The sequence below is a fragment of the Myotis yumanensis genome, unplaced genomic scaffold (genome assembly GCF_028538775.1).
Source record: "Myotis yumanensis isolate MYYU_CA2020_CCGP unplaced genomic scaffold, mMyoYum1.0.hap1 SCAF_2, whole genome shotgun sequence".
In the NCBI taxonomy this organism is placed as follows: domain Eukaryota; kingdom Metazoa; phylum Chordata; class Mammalia; order Chiroptera; family Vespertilionidae; genus Myotis; species Myotis yumanensis.
Window position 1 is genome coordinate 103,449,289 of NW_027223753.1, and position 13,247 is coordinate 103,462,535.

At 45.0% G+C, this 13,247-nt stretch overlaps 1 protein-coding gene across 2 annotated transcripts in view; it reads right to left on the bottom strand.

Annotated features, from left to right (window-relative positions):
- Positions 1-13,247, bottom strand: part of PCOLCE2 (procollagen C-endopeptidase enhancer 2) — a 122,586-nt gene that overhangs the window by 74,310 nt on the left and 35,029 nt on the right. For both annotated transcript variants that reach the window (XM_070403479.1, XM_070403478.1), the window contains exon 3: positions 8,587-8,842. In XM_070403479.1, coding sequence (XP_070259580.1) covers positions 8,587-8,842 — 256 coding nt within the window. The remainder of the gene's footprint in view (positions 1-8,586; positions 8,843-13,247) is intronic.

Below are 13,247 nucleotides of genomic sequence, written 5' to 3' on the forward strand. Positions count from 1 at the left end.
GCCAGCCATGAGCCAGCTTCTGGCTGAGTGGCACTCCCCATATGGAAGTGCACTGGCCACCAGGAAGTGTACTGACCACCAGGGGGCAGCTCCTGCATTTAGCGTCTGCCCCCTGGTGGCCAGTGCACATCATAGCAACTGGCCATTCTGCAGTTCAGTGAATATGCATATTAGCCTTTTATTATTATTATACTAGTAGCCCGGTGCAGGAAATTCGTGCACTGGGGTAGGGGGGGTGGAAAGGGGCCCCTCAGTCTGGTCTTCACCCTCTCCAATCTGAGACCCCTCAGAGAATGTCCAACTACCTGTTTGTGCCCACACTTTTAACAGATAACAGCTCCATTGTTGTTTCTTTCTTATGCTTAAAACCATTGGAATTAGTAGGTATTCAAAGTGTGTATACATTTTGGGGGGACACCCTGTATATCTCTTGTCAGTGGTGAAAGAAACCAAGAGCAGATTTGGAACCCCCAGACAGGGAACCTTGCTCATTCCCCACATGTCTCCCCACTTCACTTTCCACCTTCGTGGGCAGCAGGAGAACCAACATTTTCTCTCATTAATTCAGAAAAGCACGTCCTGTCACCCGTTGCCTGGCAGGAGTGTGCTAGGCCCCAAGCAAGCAAGGCTCGGTCACGGCAGCCTTCGCTCATGGGTGCTGGCACCCAAAGTGCACATTCCTCCTCAACAGTCGCCCCGACTATCCCACTGTTTCACTGAGAGGACGGAATTCCTCTCCGCCTCTGGGTTCTTAATCTTGAACACTGACCGAAGGCACCTCAGAGAGGGCCGCCCTCGCCCACCAGGTGTGTCTGTCTGTACCTGCTCCTGCCTCAGGACCTGCATTAACCCCTCAGAGGTGATCTCGTAGCTGCACTGGCCTCCGTGGGAACAGGGCATCACCACTCCGCCCTCTCACTGTCATCTCACAGGCGCCCACCCTCAGCACTCAGAACACCCAGACACGCTCCAAAGGACGTGAGCGCATTAGAGGGGATGTGTGCACATCCTGTGGGGGTGTTAGGCATGCCGGGTTAAAGGAAGTGTGGTGGAGAGGCGGGGGCAACTTGTGCACGCCTTGGTTTGCAACTGTTGCTGGCGTAGGAGGGTGACAGTGTGCTGGGGGATGTTCGCACACCAGGGGGGTATGTGCACACCGGAGGCCTCTGGCTTTGCAAATCCGCAAACCCCCGTGGTGCGGCCAGGAGGACGTCAGTCTGGCCCGCCACGGTGGCTATCCCTGCGATCCTGCACCTTCTGGTCCAGGAGGCGGATCTTGCACAGTCACTCCTGGGCGCTGATGGCTGCCTCCCCGCTGTGAAGGGTCACGGATCCGAGTGCCGGGACCATGCACAGCCTCAAGCGCTGCCCCCTGCCTGGCAGGGTCACAGATCCGTGTCTTGGTCCCGTGGACAGCCTCAAGCACTGACCCCCGCCTGGCAGGGTCACAGATCCGGGTCCCGGACTGCGGACAGCCTCCCATGCTGCCCCCTGCCCACCAGGTCACGGATCCACGTCCCGGGACCACGGACAGCCTCAAGCACTGCCCCCCGCACGGCAGGGTCACAGATCTGAGTCCCAGACTGCAGACAGCCTCCTGCGGTGCCCCCCGTCCGGCAGGGTCACAGATCTGGGTCCCGGACTGCAGAAAGCCTCCCGAGGTGCCCCCCGCCTGGCAGGGTCACAGATCCGGGTCCTGGGACCATGCACAGCCTCAAGCAATGCCCCCGCCTGGCAGGGTCACAGATCTGGGCCCCAGGACAGCGGACAGCCTCAAGCACTGTTGCCCCACCCGGCAGGGTCACAGATCCGAGTCCTGGACTACGGATAGCCTCCTGCGGTGCCCCCCGTCTGGCAGGGTCACAGATCTGGGTCCTGGGACCGTGGACAGCCTCAAGCACTGCCGCCCCACCCGTGAGGACATGGATCCAGGTCCCAGACCACGGACAGCCTCAAGCACTGCCCCCTGCCGGCAGGGTCACAGATCCGGGTCCCAGACCGCAGACAGCCTTGCCTGCTGCCGCCTGCCTTCAGTATGCAAATTAGCCACCATCTTGTTGCTTCAGGGTGGGGGTCCCCACTGGGGTGCCTGGCCAGCCTGGGTGAGGGGCTGATGGCTGTTTGCGTCTGGTCACACCCCCTTCAGGGTGGGGGTCCCCACTGGGGTGCCTGGCCAGTTTAGGTGAGGGGCTGAGGGCTGTTTTCAGGCTGGCGGGCGACTGAAGCTCCAAACCTCTCCTTTTTTTCTTTTTTCTTTTATTCTGGCATTTATTTACCTTCTCTGCCTGTCACTGGAGCTGAGAGCCGGCTTTCTCTCTGAGGCTCGGCTGCTGAAAGCAGGTTTCTGGCCTTTGTTTACCTTCTGTATTTGAAACAATGTTGCGGTCTTGCTGGCTGAAGCCTGGCTGACTGAAAGCGGGTTTCTGGGGTTTTGTTTAGCTTCTATATTTGTTACAATGTTTCAAACTGCAAGCTCAGAGGCCGGCAAGCCAGGCAGGGAAGCTTGGCTTCCTCCATCACTGAAGCAAGCAAGCCTCCCTATTCGCTTCAAGCTGCCTGGCTGCCGGCCGCCATCTTGACTGGCAGTTAATTTGCATATCTCCCTGATTAGCCAATGGGAAGGGTAGCGGAGGTACAGCTAATTACCATGTTTCCCTTTTATTAGATAGGATAGGATGTCCCTATTTCCCCCGTGTTGCCCCCTCTACCCAGCTCTTGCCCTCCACTTCTCTCTGGCCATCACCATACTGTTGTCTGTGTTATGAGTTGAGCATATATTTTCTTTGGGGCTGGCTGCCTCGCCGCCCGGGGTCTTAAGAGCATTTTTTTTTTTTTTTTACAAATGAACACAGTGAGGAGTCATGCACCTTTTTTTAAAAAAAACTTTTTAATAAGGCACAAAAAAGATTCTCTTCGCGTGCGCTGTTTTACAGCTACAGGCTGAGGGGAGAATGGCTTCCAGGGAGCAGCCTCAAGGCAGTCACGGCCCCCACCACCTGGGACGGAGGAAGGGGAGGCTGCAAAATGGCCTCGTCCGAGCTCAGACGGACGCCTGCTCCAGGGGCTGCCCTGGGCGTTCCCTGTGCCTACAGCCTGAAAGCGGGCTGAGCCCTCGAGGGAACCGTCTGCCCCAAGCCTTCCATCTTTTCAGGGCTAAAGTCTCACTCTTCCTATCAACCAAGTGTAGCAGCCACTTAAAATCTAAGGGGTGACCCCAGAACCAAACCTTGCTGTGCCATGAATGTGAGGCCTGGCTGCCCAGGGGGTGGGCATGACTTTAACAGCCAAGATGAGGGGAAGGGAATAAACTACATGCGACTACAACATCTGAAGTAATATTTACATTTGAAAACCTGGGCCAGGAAGCTTGGAACGGCTTCGTGGCTGGGAGGCCTGCCCTTTCCCTTCACTTGCTTGAAGCCGCACCTCCTCTACCTCATGCTCCTCTCCCGCTGCTCGCATCCTGAAGCAAACACCCGGCCTCAGCACTGGTCTCTTCAGACGTAGCGCCGCCCGGCTCTGTGCCACGCCCCCGCCTCTCCGTATGTGGGACCACCCTGCTCTGAGCCATGCCCCCTCTCTGTACGCAAACATGGCACCACCTTGTGCTTAGCCATGCCCCCTGCCTTTCCGTACAGAAAATGGCACCTCCTACCTTGGGCTTAAGCCTCCAGGGGCCAGGTCAGGCCCCTGGGCGGTGACACAGCCTGGCTTCTGGGTCTTCTCCGGATCACCGGTGATTGGTGATCGGAGAAGCCGGGCGGGGCAGGGAAGAGGCGGACGCTAGCAGCCGCCTCTTCCCTGCCCTGCCCGGCTTCTCCGATCACTGGCCAGGGGGCAGGGCAAGGGCGGCCCTAGGGGCCGCCCTTGCCCTGCCACCCGGCTCTTGGCTGCCGCCTGGGTTTCTGATCACCGTCAGCGGCAGGTGGCTTCTTCCGTCCTTCCCCTTTTGCCTCCCAGCATTGCGCCTACGTATGCAAATTAACCGCCATCTTTGTTGGCAGTTAATTTGCATATCACCCTGATTAGCCAATGGGAAGTGTAGCGAAGGTACGGTCAATTACCATGTTTGTCTATTATTAGTGTAGAAGATGAACAAAAATAGATACAGAGGCAGAGCAGCATCGAACAGACTGTCAAACTACAGCGGGAAGGCCAGGGAGGGTTAGGGGGGTGGGGGGGGGGGGCGTTTAAGAGATCAATCGAAGGACTTGTATGCATGCATATAAGCATAACTAATGGACACAAGACACTGGGGGGTAGGGGAGGCCGGGGGAAGGTCAAGGGGGAAAAAAAGGAGACATATGTAATACTCTTTGTAATACCTTAAGCAATAAAACAAAATTTAAAAAAAATAAAGATGGTCACTGATGTTTAAAAAAAAAAGAAAGGATAAGTCATATGATCTTATCAATATATGCAGAAAAGCATTTGATAGGATACATCCTTTTATGATTAAAACACTCAATAAAATAGAAATAGAAGGAAAGTACCTCAACATAATAAAGGCCATATATGACAAACCATCAGCTAATATTATAATCAGTGGCAAAAAACTGAAAGCTTTTCCTCTAAAATCAGGAACAAGAAAAGGATGCCCACTCTCACCACTCTTATTCAACAAAGTTCTGGAAGTTCTAGCTAGAGCAATAAGGCAAGAGAAAGAAATAAAAGGCATCCAAATTGGGAATGAAGAAGTAAAAGTGTCACTTTTTGCAGGTGACATGATTCTGTACATAGAAAACTCTACAGGCTCCACCAAAAACTATTAGAAACAATAAACAAATACAGTAAATTCGCAGAATACAAAATCAATGTACAAAAATCCACTGCTTTCCAATATACTAACAACAAAACTTCAGAAAATAAATAGAAAGATAACAAGATAATATTCCCGTTTGCTTGTGAAATGCACATGGCCTGTTATAGCTCTTTACACAGTTAAAACTATTGTGCAAAAAAAAAAAAAAATGCTGCTGCTCTACAGATTTGGGCTCTTGATTTCCCTGGAGGTTCTGAATGAAGATTGCATACAGGCTTATTAATGGCTGTCTGTGCTAAGGTCCTTCGGGACTTGTGATGGCCTTTTTGAGCATGGGGTGTAGAAGCCTTTCTGGATTTAGAAATATCTGAGGAAGGAAGACAAAAGTCAAGGCCAGGTGCATGAAATGAGGGGCTTGCGTTTATAGTTACCTTGGGGATTTTTCTATCTTGCAGTAAAATGTTAATAGAAATTATTTGCAGCATACCTCTACTCATTGGGCAGTTTGTTTCAAATGGTTATTTGTCTCATCCCAGATCTTTAGTGAAATTTTATATGTAATTACTATGTATTTATATTCCACAATGTGAATAGAACACATGTTTAGTGTTGCAGTTTAGACTGACTTCTGTTTTATTAATGAAGCTGTGACACCAAGTCTCCTTTACCTTTTAAAATGTTATGATTTTTAAATTATGATTTATTTTGATTGTGGAATAAATACATGAATGAAAAATCTTTAATAAAATGAAACAAAACAATTCCATTTGCAATTTCAACCAAAAATAAAGTACCTAGGAATAAACTTAACAAAGGTTGTGAAAGACCTATATACTGAAAACTACAAAGCATTATTAAAAGAGATTTAAAAAGACACAATAAAATGGAAAAATATCCGGTTTTCATAGATTGGAAGAATCAACATAGTTAAAATGGCCATATTACCCAAAGCAATATACAATTTTAATGCAACCCCCATCAAAATCCCAATGTCATTTTTAAAAAAATAGAACAAAAATTCATCTGATTTGTATGGAACCACATAAGACCCTGAATAGCCAAAGCAATACTGAGAAAAAAAGAATGAAGCCAAAGGTATCACACTACCTATCTTCAAATTATACTACAGAGCTATGATAATCAAAACAGCATGGTATTGGCAGAGAACAGACACAGATCTGTAGAACAGAATAGAGAGCTCAGATATAAAACCACATGTATATAAGCAGGTAATTTTTGACAAAGAAGCCAGAAAGACACAATGCAGTAAAGATAGTCTCTTCAATAAATGGTGCTGGGAAAATTGGAAAGTCACATGCAAAAGGGTGAAACTAGATTACAATTTGTCCACTTGTGCAAAAATTAATTCAAAATGGATCAAAGACCTTAATATAAGATCTGAAACAATAAATTACATCAAATAAAACATAGGTACTAAACTTATGGACCTTGGTTGTAGAGAACATTTTATGAACTTGACTCCAAAGGCAAGGGAAGTAAAGGCAAAAACAGTGAATGGGACTATATCTAACTAAAAAGCTTCTGCATAGCAAAAGACATCTATAAAACAAAGAGTCAGCCAAATGAATGGGAGATGATATTTGCAAACAACAGCTCTGACAAAGGTTTAATATCCAAAACATATAAAAACAAACAAACAAAAACAACCCAATTAAAAAATGGGCAGAGAGGACATGAACAGACACCTCTCCCAAGAAGACATACAAAAAACCAATAGATATATGGAAAGATGTTCAACCTCACTGGCAATTAGGGAAATGTAAATCAAAACTACAATGAGATACCACTTCACACCTTTTAGAGTGGCCATTATCAACAAGACAAGCAATAACAAGGGTTAGATAGGTTGTAGACAAAAGGGATCCCTCATGCACTCCTGGTGGGAATGTAGACTAGGACAATCACTATGGAAAGCAGTCTGGCGATTCCTCAAAAAATTAAGAATAGAGCTACCATATGACCCAGCAATCCCTCTCCTGGGTATATACCCGAAAAACTCAAAATCATGTATTCACAAAGATACATGTGCCCATCTTCATTGCAGCATTATTCACATTAGCCAAGACATGGAGACAACAACCAAAGTGCACCTAGATAGAGGAGTGGATAAAGAAGATATGGTACATATATACACTGCAATACTACTCAGCCATAAGAAAGGATAAAATAGTGCCATTTACAACATGGATGGACCTTGAGAACATTATGCTAAGTGAAATAAATCAGTCAGAAAAAGCTAAGAACCATATGATTCACTCATACCTATATTTATATACTAGAGGCCCAGTGCACGAAATTTGTGCAAGGGGGGGTGTCCTTCAGCCCAGCCTACACCCTCTCCAATGTGGGAGCCCATCAGGATTGGGCCTAAACGGACAGTTGGAAATCCCTCTCACAATCCAGGACTGCTGGCTCCCAACTGCTCACCTGCCTCCCTGCCTGAATGCCCCTAACCACTTCTGCCTGCCAGCCTGATCACCCCCTAACCACTCCCCTGCCAGCCTGATTGACACCTAACTGCTCCCCTGCCAGCCTGGTTGCCCCCAACTGCCCTCTCCTGCTGGCCCAGTCACCCCTAACTTCCCTCCCCTGCAGGCCTGGTCCCCCCCTAACTGCCTCCCTTGCAGGCCTGGTTGTCCCTAACTGCCCTCCCCTGCAGGCCTGGTCCCTCCCAACTGCCCTCCCCTGCAGACCTGATGGCCCACAACAGCCCTCCCCTGCCGGCCATCTTGTGGTGGCCATCTTATGTCCACATGGGGGTGGCCATCTTGTTTGTTGAAATCATGGTCAATTTGCATATTACCTCTTTATTATATAGGATAAAAGCCAAGTGACCAAAACGACCGGAACAACCCATCACTATGACGCACACTGTGGTGGGCCAATGGTCCCGATGGGGGCAGGGCCAGCCAACCAATGTCCCATGACCCGCCCCCCCACGGCCGGTCCACCCCCTCTTAGCCCCCCTTACCCTGATCAGGGTGGGCCAGCTGGACCCCACCCGTGCACGAATTCATGCACTGGGCCTCTAGTATGAGATATAAAACTGAAACTCATTGACCCAAACAGCAGTGTAGTAGTTGCCAGAGGAAAGGTGGTGGGTGGTGAAGGTGAAGGGAGTTTAATATATGGTGATGGAAAATTATTTGACTTTGGGTGGTGGGCAAACAGTGCAATATATCAATCATTTATCATAGAAATGTACACCTGAAACTTATATGATCCTATTACCCCATTAAATTTAAAAAAAGAAAAGATTAGGAAGTCCCCTTAGGCAAAAGGCTGCAAATATAACAGATCTTGCCCTCTGCATTTATTTTTCAAGGGTAGAGGTTTCTATTTTCAAGAGTTCAAATCTACTGATGTGAAAATATCCCAACATATTGTGTTAAATGAAAAGAGAAAGTTGTGACACAATATGAATACATGATCACACTTACACTTTTAAAAAGTTATTGCAAATGTATAGAAATGAATGAGAACTACCAACCATAGCTATTTCTAAGAGGGGACTACAATTGGATGAAAGGGTATGTTTCTATAACTGAATGTGTATGCAAACTTCACATTTTCACTCCATGAATATCTCTATTTGAATTTTTAAAAGAATATATATGGGCTTTTAAAAAAAGAACTGGGTGTTTTGGTGACATTTATTAGCTCTCTGTTTGAGAACTTCTCTTAAGTTTAAATTAAAGGAGTAAATACATATAAAGTGCCTACGACAGTGCTTGACATACAGTAAGCCTTCAATAACTATGAGCATCCTTACTGCTGATATTCCCATGATATAGAATCAATACCTCTTTCATTTGGTTCAGCAGCAGAGAACATGGCCATGAAACCATTCCCAGCAGTGTTGGCGTCGGAAATCATCTGCACCATCATCTTGTTGCCACTGGACACAAGGGCTCCAGGCCGGAACGTGCCACAGAAGCGCCCAATACGCTGGCCATTGCCGTGGCCATTGTACACATCCACGAAGTCATAGCGGCACAGGTTGTCACTCTCGAGGTCTATGAATCGGAAATTGAGAACTACTACTTTTCCCTTGGGAACCTGCCAAGAGAAAGGCCAATTGGAAAACTGTCATGAAAACAAAGTCTGAGGCCTTCACATTCAGCCAATTACTAGTGATCAGATAAACATAACATCCAAGATGATGCTTTTTCTTCCCTCAAACCCGAACAAAGCCAGAAAAGGTACTCTTAACAAAATATAAATATTTATCAACTTTGACAAATTGCACAATTCTCTAGGGTACACAATGTTATTTCTAAAGAATTATCTCAACAAAGCTTCAAATTATTGGACTGGTTTATTAATTGATGCTGTTACTCAAACATTGCATATTCAAAACACCAAGGCACCCAGAGATACTGTTTGTCAAGGGAACATTTTGAAATGTCACTTCTCACAAATAATACAATGGAACATCTCAATATATAGAACATTTCTAACCACTTAAAACCAAAGGAATTTCCTGGCAATTGTGCAGCTAATTTATAGATAATACTTAGGGTCCTGAAAAATCCAGATCAACTATGTATACTGATTACACTAACTTAGTAATACTGGTAGTTGAATGTTCTCTTTTCAAAGTCACTAAGTTTTGGCTTGTTTTCTAGATGTTTACCAGGTAACTTTGAAACATGATGTACTGATGAAAAAGATGAGTTTTCACTGCCTCCTGAAACTTTCTTCACCATAATTTCCCCCTTATTATGATGCTTCCCTCCTTGTTTCCTGAACAGGCAGGGAAAAAAATGACTGTAAAATTTTTTGGCAGAATTCTTACAAAAGCTCCATTTATTTTCCAGTTCATATCATCTTTCAATTTCTTCATTAAAGTAGTTTAGTCATAAAGTCTCAGATTTATTTCACCCTTTCAACTGGGTGAGGTTCCCACTGCATAACATAAAAATTTCACTCTGTAAAAACTTACAGATAACATAGGTCAGTGATTATAAAACACCAAAACACAACGCACAAGCACAAGGTTAGTTTACATTCATTTTAGTGAACTACCACAGATTCAAGAGTCATAAGGTCATAACATGGCTTTCCCTGTTGGCAAGTTCAGTGCCATGATTTTTTTTTCTATAAGATTAAGTAGAGGAGAAACCAAGATGGCGGCATAGGTAAACACCGGAGTTTGCTGCCTCGAACAACCACTTCAAAAATACAACTAAAAGACGGAACGGACATCAACCAGAACCACAGGAAGGCTGGCTGAGGAGAGACTCTTCAACTAGAAGGAAAAACAACAGCATTACGAGGCTCAGAGGAGGCGCAGTGTGGAAAATTTAAAGGTACAGTGGTGCGGCAGTGCGCGCGCAAAGCGGGCTGGTGGCTGAGGGCACGGTTGTCGTTTTCAATCAGGAGTGAGTCTCAGACTCTGGGCTACAGATCCGGGCGAGTCTCTAGGGACCCAGACTCAATGGGAGAAGCGGGACTGTCTGGCTACGGTCCCTCCGAGGTTTGCAGCGGTTGCGGGGACAGAGAGGCAGAGCCCCTGGAGACGGACTGAGAGCAGCCATAGCTGCTCCCTCCCGCCGCCCTGTTGAGCCCACCCCGCCCAAGCCCTGTGCAGAGCCATTTGCCGATCGCCTCAGGCAAAGGCTGGACTAGCGCCTCCCCAGAGGACTGAAGTTTTCCACACAGCTGATTCCTACAGCCAGTCGGCCTGGTGGTCAAATCCCTCTAGTGTTAACTACAACAATTAAGGCTTGGCTAGAACAAGACTGCGCACAAAGACCACAAGGAGGTGCACCAAGAAAGCATAAAAGATGCGGAGACAAAAAAACATGACAGAAATGGAGGATATGGAGCTAAAAATCGCAATTTTGAGGGCTTGCTATAAACTTGAGCAGAGCCTCACGAAAACTAATGAGACCCTCGATGCTACGATAAAGAAATTAGAAAGTAAGCATACACGGACTGAAATAAAGAATATTATACCCAATAGCAGACCAGAGGAGCACAAGAATCAAACCAAAGATTTGACAAAAAACACCCAACTGGAAAAGCAAAATGAAAAAAGAATCCGAAAGTGTGAAGATAGTGTAAGGAGCCTCTGGGACAGTTTCAAGCAGACTAATATCAGAATAATTGGGGTGCCAGAAGATGAGAGACAGCAAGATATTGAAAACCTATTTGAAGAAATAATGGCAGAAAACTTCCCCCACCTGGTGAAAGAAATGGACTTACAGGTCCAAGAAGCACAGAGAACCCCAAACAAAAGGAATCCAAAGAGGACCACACCAAGACACATCATCATTAAAATGCCAAGAGCAAAAGACAAAGAGAGAATCTTAAAAGCAGCAAGAGAAAGAGACTCAACTACCTACAAGGGAATACCCATACGACTGTCAGCTGATTTCTCAACAGAAACTTTGCAGGCCAGAAGGGAATGGCAAGAAATATTCAAAGTGATGAATACCAAGAACCTACAACCAAGATTACTTTATCCAGCAAAGCTATCATTCAGAATTGAAGGTCAGATAAAGAGCTTCACAGACAAGGAAAAGTTAAAGGAGTTCATCAACACTAAATCATTATTACACGAAAGACTGAAAGGTATCCTTTAAGAAGAGGAAGAAGAAAAAGGTAAAGATACAAATTGTGAACAACAAACATGCATCTATCAACAAGTGAATCTAAGAATCAAGTGAATAAATAATCTGATGTACAGAATGAACTGGTGATTATAATGAATCAGGGACATAGAAAGGGAATGGACTGACTATTCTTGGGGGGGAAAGGGGAATAGGAGATTCGGGAAGAGACTGGACAAAAATCGTGCACCTATGGATGAGGACAGTGGGTGGGAAATGAGGGCGGAGGGTGGGGCGGGAACTGGAAGGAGGGGAGTTATGGGGGGGGGAAGAGGAACAAATGTAATCTGAACAATAAAAATTTAATAAAAAAAATAGAAAAATGAAAGAAAAAATAAAAAGATTAAGTATATCAGTACTATTTGCCTTTTGTATCAATCATATACCCACCCCAATGTAGAAACAGTAATGGAGTAGTCACAAGAAGGGGAATATTTTGGCCTTGTCTTGGTTACATTACAGTTATTAGATGCTTATATTTTTTTTCTTTCAATTTTATTTTGTATTGGTTTTAGATGTACAGCATAGTGGTTAGATAATCATATACTTTACATAGTGTTCCCTTGATATTTCCAGTACCCCAACTGGCCCTATACATAGTTATCACAATATTATTGACCATATATTCCCTATGCTGTACTTTACTTCCCTATGACTATTCTGTAACTGCCATTCTGTACTTCTTAATCCATTCACCTTTCACCCAGTCTCTCAACACCCCTCCCCTCTGTTCTCTCTCTGTGTCTATGAGTTTGTTTCAATTTTGTTTATTTTGTTCTTTACATTCCATGGATCATATAGTATTTTTCTTTCACTGACTGACTTATTTCATTGAGCATAATACACTCTAGGTCCATCCATGCTGTCGCAAATGGTAAGATTTCATTCCTTTTTATGGCCGAGTAATATTCCATTGTACATATGTACCACAGCTTTTCATCCTTATCTATTGGTGGACACTTGGGCTGCTTCCAAATATTGGCTGTTGTAAATAACACTGCTATGAACATAAGGGTGGCATATATCCTTTCAAATTAGTTTTTTCCAATAAATCCCCAGAAGTAGAATCTCTAGGTCATAAGGCAGATCCATTTTTAATGATTTGAGTAAAATGCTCGGTGCTTATGTTAATGGTGTGAATATCAGAAGTTCCAAAGCCACAGTCTAAGAAACTGATAACAGAAAATGCAATATGCAATATAATTTTTAAACATTCTCACTGATATATTTGTTATAAAACTTTCTTGTTTTTTGTTTTGTTGCAATCTCTATTTTATCCCATGATCAGAAAATTGTGAAAAAATGTGATACCATCTGTAACCTTAAATATAAGCAAGCTCTCTATGACTCATTGAAAAATTCCCAGCCAAGGAAAACACTTTTAGCTAAATTAATTTAATTTGGATTGTCCTTACATGAATAATAACTATTGGTATGAATGTATTGATAATTTTACAGAGGGTAGTTCAGAGCTATGAGACTCTCCACCCAGAGCTGAGTGTTTATTAAAAGGTATGAGACTGAGCCCTTGCCCAGTGGTTAGAGCGCTGGCCCAAGCACCAAAGCATCTCGGGTTCAATTCCCAGTCAAAGGCATGGGTTTCAGGTTTGATCAACACCCTGGTGGGAGCACGTGTGGGAGGCAACCAATCAAGGTTTCTCTCCCTCCCTCCCACCCTCCCTTCCATTATCTTTCAAAATCAATAGGAAAAATATCCTCAGGTGAGGATTAACAAATAAATAAAATAAATTAAATTAAATTAAATTAAATTAAAAAATAATTAGGTATGAGGCCTAAGATTAGAGCCTTGGGGCACCTCTGTAGCACTGGGCCTTCAAGATGAGGTC